The 7,808-nt window shown below is 27.9% G+C and overlaps 1 protein-coding gene and 1 pseudogene across 1 annotated transcript; one reads left to right on the forward strand and one right to left on the reverse strand.

Annotated features, from left to right (window-relative positions):
- Window positions 1-2,217: 2,217 nt before the first annotated feature.
- LOC105630828 (mini zinc finger protein 3 pseudogene) lies at window positions 2,218-2,764 on the reverse strand (annotated as a pseudogene).
- A 2,083-nt stretch (window positions 2,765-4,847) lies between these two features.
- On the forward strand, window positions 4,848-7,780 carry LOC105630830 (serine carboxypeptidase-like 17). Its single transcript, XM_089725920.1, has 13 exons — window positions 4,848-5,119; window positions 5,211-5,356; window positions 5,566-5,642; window positions 5,729-5,851; window positions 5,941-6,043; window positions 6,152-6,189; window positions 6,311-6,412; window positions 6,483-6,569; window positions 6,653-6,808; window positions 7,058-7,129; window positions 7,248-7,366; window positions 7,462-7,575; window positions 7,684-7,780. Exons 1-13 carry the CDS (start codon window positions 4,983-4,985, stop codon window positions 7,778-7,780), a joined length of 1,371 nt encoding a protein of 456 aa, XP_089582046.1. The 5' UTR covers window positions 4,848-4,982.
- Window positions 7,781-7,808: the final 28 nt, after the last annotated feature.

Here is a 7,808-nt window from a genome sequence, read left to right on the forward strand (position 1 = left end):
CCACATCAGAAAAATTGTTTAAATTGTATGTTGATTTTATGAATTATATAAGTATTCATATAAACCCAATTAATCATAGTATTTTAGTTCACAGTTATGATTTATCTTTAAATATTTGTATCTGTATTTATTTAAACCCTAGTAATAATCTTAGTGCTATACATATATATGATTTTATTTAAAATCAAATCTTAAAGTCTTTATATTTGGTTTTGTTTTCTCTTTTGTTGATAAAAAAAAAAAAAAAAAATTAAAAGCATATCTCTTTAAAGTCATTTGTCATTATTATTTTCAAAGTCATAAGTCATTGTTTTTATAAGTCTTTAGTCTTTGTTAGGGTCTTTTGTTTTTTTTTTGCTTTGTAACGTGTTTTTGTTTTAAATTCAAAGTCTTTAGTCTTGTAAGTCTTAAGTCAATTTTATTAAAGTCTTTTAGTTGTTTAGTTTGTAATTCTTATTGTATTCAATTACTGTAATCAATTATAAAATTTTAAACGAACACTTAAAATGGAACAAAATAAAATGTATACTTATTGCTATTAAAATGGAACGGAATTACTTCTAAACGTTTTGAGCATTGGAATTTTGAGTACATATAACGTTAATGACTAGTAATATATATATATATATTACTAGTCATTAACGTTATATGTACTCAAAATTCCAATGCTCAAAACGTTTAGAAGTAATTCCGTTCCATTTTAATAGCAATAAGTATACATTTTATTTTGTTCCATTTTAAGTGTTCGTTTAAAATTTTAGAGACTATATTAATTAATATTTTTTTCAATTTTACCCATATTTATTAGGTGTAATTTATTTCTATTACATTTAAGAAGAGCAATTTAGATATTCTATTATGTATTTTTTAAAAATCAATAAATTCTAATCATTTTTTCAATCCTTATAAAAAAGCAAATATTGCTATTAAAGTGGAACGAAGTAAGTTAAAAAAAAAAAAAAAAAAAAAAGGCACCCTAATTCCTAAATGCAGTTTAATTGAATATCCAAGTAAAGTAGAAATTATTACCAATCAATTTTCTTTTAAACCATTAAAGTTACATCCAAATTAATACTTATCTCGTTTTAAAATATAAATCATTTAAAGTTTTTGTACATGAATTAAGAAAATAATTAATTTTTTTAAATTATAACAAAACCAAGGCTAATTTGATTGAAATCACCCTTTATCTCATATACTTGCTCATGTCTCACATTATTATATTGTATCTAATATAAATAAAAATAAACTAAAAAAAAATCATTTATTACTCATTAAAATACTTAAACGATTTATATTTTGAGATAAAATAATCACTTTAAAATTATTTATATTTTTATATTTGAAGACATGAGTATATATTTGTTCAATTCCCTGAGAATCAATCTAAGTTAATTGGAAAGAGCATCTAATAATTAAATATTCAATTAGAAAGCATAAGTATGATTAATTAGAAGATTATAGAATTATGAAGAGCTTAGAGAATGCATGTACACAGCTATATTATATTTATATTATATATAAATATAGGTGAATTGGCCTTGTTTTGGCTTTTGGGATGGTCCTAACCCTAATCCAACCATAAAAAATTTGGGGTACGCTGCAAAGTAGAGAAAATCAGAAACCAAAGCATATGAGAATTAGCATGCTTCATCATGCATATATGCCGTCAAGGGAAGAGCATAGAAGCTGCCTTTCTAACCAATGGTTCCTTTGAAGAACAATAGTAACTTAAACTATATATTTAATATTTCCTATAAAAGAAAATCTTATAATCTTTGTTCTTTCCTTCTACCCTATAGATTCTTGAGAAATTAAATTAGAGCCGTTAACAATGTAATTCAAATTCAACAATTGACACCAATGAGTATTTGCATGTTCCCACTAAGAACTCATATAATTTTAATTTTTGTTATCTTGTTGATTGTTCTTTGATTTATATGAGTGCGGCGTGTGTCATTACATTCTGAGATTCAAATAGTTAACTTTATATTAATTAATTTCTTGTGGAGTTATATGGGATAATCCCTAATTTTCCTTTCCTTAATTATTCTAATCCTGTCTTCTCCAACCCTTCGTCATCAACAGTAATTTGGCAAAGATGATGAACTAATAAAATTACTAGAAGAAAGAAATGAAACAATCACTTGAAGAAAATTAATACTGATATAACAGTTTTGTGTTTCCCCACTTTTGAAGATCCAAAATAATAAAAGACAATCAGTCATCATATTCATTTCATATAATATAAAATTTCTTCAATCAATCCATGTGTTGTGATTTTTTTTTTGTTTTTTTTTTTTTAAACAAAATCTATCAGCGACTAGAATTAGGTGGAGAATACTCACTAACTTCTTCAGTTTCCACTTCTCTTCTATGGAAGTTCCTATGGCAGCCACAAGCAGCACAGATAAGAGCAGTGATAGTCCCTTCTTCTCCACTTGCCATGAATTCCCTGCAACCATCAACAGCATAACCTCCGATGTTCGCAGCATGATTCTTTTGGCACTCTCTATACCTAACATTTCTCATTGTTGTAGTAGAAACTCTTCCTCCTGACACACTACTACCATCTCCTTTCAGTACAACTTGGCGTTTCCTCATCGTTTCTTCAAAACCCTAACTAGCAATCTTTCGTAGAAGATGTTAATGGAAATGGATTTTGTTTAGTCACTCAAGAAAGGAAATGCAAAGCAAGCTTTTGGGATTGGTGTATTCCTTGATCTGGAAGGATCTTCTTTTTTGAAAAAAAAAAAAAAAGCTGTAAGACTTTGTGTGTATGTTTTGATGACTTGATCCTAAACGTAGCTGGAAATGGTTTTTGATTAGTCATTCAAGCAAGATAATCAAAGCAAGCTTTTGTGATTGGTGGATTAATTGACCTGGAAGAATTGGAAACAAAAAAAAAAAAAAAAAAAAAAAAACCCGTAAAAACTCTTATATGTTTGTTTTGATGTTTAAACCCTAACACTAATTCCCAAATCCAGTGCTTTGTTGCGGGTGAGTATTTCAACAATTAAAAAATTACGCAAAATTTATGATTAATTAAATTAACAATAATAGAGAAAACAAGCAGTAATGCAAAGATATATGGCACTAAATTAAATTGAGTGCAATCATCATTACATAATTTATATGTTTAATAATAAATAATGTTAGATATTTGTAGTTTATATTTTTGTAATTTAAAAATTTGATAATGCTTGTCATAATTGTTGTATTGACAAACAAAATTTATTATTATTATTGATATTTGATGATAAATTATTTGAAAAATAACCCATATTTGTAATTATATTATTATTATTATTATTTTGCTATAAAATTATCTATGAGTATTTTAATTTTAAAAATTAAATACACAAGTAAAAATGATAAATTTTATAAAAAAATAAATTTATTATTTAAAATTAGTCGTTATTCCGCGGTTCGCGTTCGGGTCTATATATATACATTTGTAAATTTAAAAAAATTATATGAATTTTTTAAAAAAAAATTACAAATGAGAAATAATGCATTAGTGTAATATATTTAACTATTTACTGAAAGATATAAAAAATGAGAGATTAAATTAATAATAGAAAAGTCTAAGAAGTATTATCATATGTATAAATATAAATACAGATAAGTAATTCCATCATGAAATAGAAAAAAAAATGAAGAAAAAATTTGAAATAAAATATAGATGCACATAATATAGATATAGATAATATTTTCAAATAAATATTAATTTTTAAAATAAAATTATTCAACTAATATTTAGATAATAAAATTAAAATTAAAAATTTAAGAATAGCATTTGAATAATAAACATTAAACAGGCACTAGATAGATCAATATTTGATTTCTTAATAAGTAGAGCTTTACAATCTTGAATGATAGAATCAAAAAAAGACAAATCCGTGGAAGAATTTTGAATAGCTTGAACAAGTACTAAAGGGTCAAACTTAATTATCACTTGTGCAGGGTGCTTAGCCTTAATTTTGATATTTAAATTTAAATATTTGCTGTGCTCCTTTTTATTTCATATACTTGGTTTGAATTTTTTAAGCGTGTTCAATTTTAAAAAAAAAAAAAGGTTAAGCATTGTGCTGGAGAGGATAACATCTATGAACAGTAGAATTCCCATTATATTTTAGTATTATATATATTCCGTAAAAAAAAATTTAATAAAGATATGTTAATTCTTAATTATCCTACCCGTTTTATTCTGTTTTATAAATTCAAATTTCTTTTTTTTTTTTTTGGTCTAGAATAATGAGACTGAACAAAATGAGATACAAATGGGATTGAAAGTCTATTTTTTATATTCTAATATTTTGAAACAAAATTTAAAATTACGTGATTTCCATTTTATCTTTTCACATTCACATGCACACCCCTTAAAAAAAAAAAAAAAAAAGAAAAAGAACTCAGCAGTTGAGCATTCGGAAAAAGATAAAACATGATACAAGTTGTGTATCAAAACATAATCTAGTGGTAAGTGAATATACGACTTGATAATAAATTTAAATTCGAATCTCTTTTCTTCTGATAAAGAAAATATGATGCAAGTCACCTATGTTAAATAACCATATATCCATAAATAAATAAATTAAAACACATCTGGTGCACAAAAACCCCATTCTTGCATAACAAAAATAAATAAGCAAATAACCATTATTCTTTATTGCCCCCTTGGCCCGTAAAAACAGGAACAAAGAAAAACAACAAATGGTCAATGTACTATTTGACTATCTAAAGGAAATAATAGTCAATAAATAAAAATGGAAAGGTTTGTCATTGCATAAATAAAAATTATCATATACTATTTGTTATCTAGCTATACGGAGATCCTACACCACAAAATGCAAGAAAATGAAATTTCAATAGCAATGGACAACAGTTTACATCTTACTGATCTCCTATATTCCAATTGGTTATTTAGCTTTACATACACTTCACTTTCTTTGGCCACTACCATCCATTTTGTGTAATTATTAATGGCGATAGAACAGTACTTTTTCATTGTTCTTGCGGTGATAGTGTTGCAAGTTGAGTTAGGACTTGCAGGCTCTTACTCAACAGTTGAGTATCTTCCTGGTTTTGAGGGTCCGCTTCCTTTTCAACTTCAAACTGGGTCAGTTAATCAATTTCTTGATTCTGAATTTCTATGTACCTGCAAAGTAATTAGTTTTGATGTGTGTAAATAATTTTTGCACTATGATCAGATATGTTGGTGTGGATGAAGCAGAGGAAGTGCAGCTTTTTTACTATTTTCTCAAGTCAGAAGGGAATGTTAAGGAGGATCCTCTCTTGCTTTGGCTAACTGGTGGCCCTGGTTGCTCGGCCTTATCTGGTCTTCTTTATGAAGTTGGTAAGCCAAAGCAACTGTTAATATATATATTTATTGAGGGAATTTTAAGATTGGATTGGAGGTTTTCCTATTTTACTTACAAAAAAAAATATAAAATCTGAAAAAGAAAACAGTTGAAGTCTTATCTGTGACTTTAGTTTTCTTTTTATCGTTCTTATTAATTGTAATAATTAAGAAGAACACACAAATTGATGTTTGATGAGATGCAGGTCCACTCACTTTTGAGGTAGTGGAATATAATGGAAGCTTACCCAAATTGATCCTCAATCCACATTCATGGACAAAGGTGAAGCTGTTTTGTACTGTATTATTACAGACATTTGTAGATTTTTAACTTTTCAAACATGAATGTTTAGTGGTGATTAATTTCAGGCAGCCAGCATAATATTTGTAGATATGCCTGTTGGCACTGGATTTTCCTATGCAAAAACCCAACCTGCTTATCATTCAAGTGACCTTATACAAGTTCACCAAGCAGACCAATTTCTGAGAAAGGTAAATGAAATAAACATACACTTAATCCATTTTCACATAATTTAAAATAGTTCTTCTTATTATTATTTTATTCTGTTTCCTTCATACAGTGGCTAAGGGATCATCCAGAATTTCTCCCAAGTCCAGTCTATATCGCAGGAGACTCCTACTCTGGCATTCCCCTTCCAGCAATAGTTCAACAAATCTCAAATGGTAAGCCAATTAAGGGAATTTCCAACACTCCACAATTTTGTTTTCATATACCAATTAAATAGAAAAATTGTGTCAATCTAGCTTTATGCGTTTTCTTCTGTCAAGCAGGGAATGAAGAAGGTATGGAGCCACTAATAAATCTCAAGGTTCTTTTCAAAAAAAAAAAAAAAAATCTCAAGGTTAAAATATGAGAATTTTAATGATTATTGAAAATTTTATTTTGTTTTATTTTTCTATAATTGCTGACTAGTGCATTTTTTTTCTCAGGGCTACATACTTGGAAACCCTATTACAGATCCAAATTTTGATACCAACTCAAAGGTTTCATATGCTCATGGAATGGGTCTTATTTCTGATGAACTCTATGAGGTGATTTGAATTTTTCATTAAATCTAATAAGCAAGATTAATATATTTCATGTCTAACAAGTTGTTTACAGTCACTGAAGAGAAGCTGCAGAGGAAATTATGTAGATATAGAGCCCAGTAATACTGAGTGCTTGAGAAATATGCAGGGATTTAACAAGGTACATTTATAGTAATCTTAAGTGTTTTTTTTTTTTTTAATTTAGGTGGATTAGCTCCTATAATTAAATATTGGTGTATTCAGTGCGTTGAGGGCCTCCAAACTGGATATATTTTAGAACCCAGTTGCGGTTTTGCTTCTCCAAAGCCATTTGAGATATTTGACAAGAGAAGATCTCTCATTCAGAACTCTCCAGACTTCCTCCAAATTGATCCAACATATCCTTCATTTGGCTGTCCTGTAATTTCATGTTAATCTCTTTCTATTCATCTTCAATACTATTTTAAACTGACTTCTTTTTTATTTCATGTTTAGCATAAATGATATAATATAGTTAAATTTTATTTTTAAATAATTTTTTAATAAATTCTATAACATTTTTTAAATATAATTATATCAAAAAATGTCTAAGTAGTACGTCATTTTAAATTTTAAATAAATGTTGAAAGAATTGTTTTTTTTTTTTTTTTCTAATTCTGTGCCCTACAGGCTTATGGATACGTGCTTTCGTATATTTGGGTCAACGACAGCAGTGTTCGCGAAGCACTTCATATACGTGAGGTACGAGAACAAAGTAGTGGTTTAGTTTAAAATTAAAAATTAAGTATCAAAACCTTAAAAAAAAATTAAAAGCAGAGCTAAAATTAGGTGAAGAAGAGTAATGCAAAACTTTGTGCAGGGAAGTATAGAGCAATGGGTGCGATGCAATACTGAATTATCTTATACTTCTGATATTCCAATTAGTCTGGTGTATCATGTATCCCTTGGCAAGAAAGGTTACCGCTCCTTAATCTATAGGTTAGATTTATTTTTAAAACCTTAATTACAGCATTTTTTTTTCTCCTTTTTCCTTTTTGTGGGAGAATGGAATCATATATATGGATTTGAAACAGTGGCGACCAAGACATGGTAGTTCCATTCTTGGGAACTCAAGCATGGATAAGATCACTGAACTATTCAATTGTTGATGATTGGCGGCCATGGCTTGTTCGTGGCCAAATTGCAGGGTAAGCCCTGAACATGAATCTTGTTTTTTTCTGATTTTTCTTGTCCAATATTGCTCATTATAATTGAGTTAATCACGTAAATGTGAACTTGTTCTTGTTCACTAATAGGTATACGAGGACTTACTCTAATCAGATGACATTTGCAACGGTTAAGGTAAACAATCTCTTTACTGTTAATTTAGAGATTTGTTTTCTTTTTTCATGATTATTCTGTTATTTTGTAGGGAGGAGGT

The sequence above is a fragment of the Jatropha curcas genome, chromosome 9 (genome assembly GCF_041381405.1).
Source record: "Jatropha curcas cultivar XTBG-Jc1 chromosome 9, XTBG_Jcur_1.0, whole genome shotgun sequence".
In the NCBI taxonomy this organism is placed as follows: Eukaryota; Viridiplantae; Streptophyta; class Magnoliopsida; order Malpighiales; family Euphorbiaceae; genus Jatropha; species Jatropha curcas.

Coding starts and splice junctions, on each gene's coding strand:
- LOC105630830 (XM_089725920.1), top strand. CDS start 4,983: ATGGCGATAGAACAGTACTTTTTCATTGTTCTTGCGGTGATAGTGTTG. Junction 5,852..5,940: donor CAGACCAATTTCTGAGAAAG/GTAAATGAAATA, acceptor TCCTTCATACAG/TGGCTAAGGGATCATCCAGA. Junction 7,130..7,247: donor AAGCACTTCATATACGTGAG/GTACGAGAACAA, acceptor AACTTTGTGCAG/GGAAGTATAGAGCAATGGGT.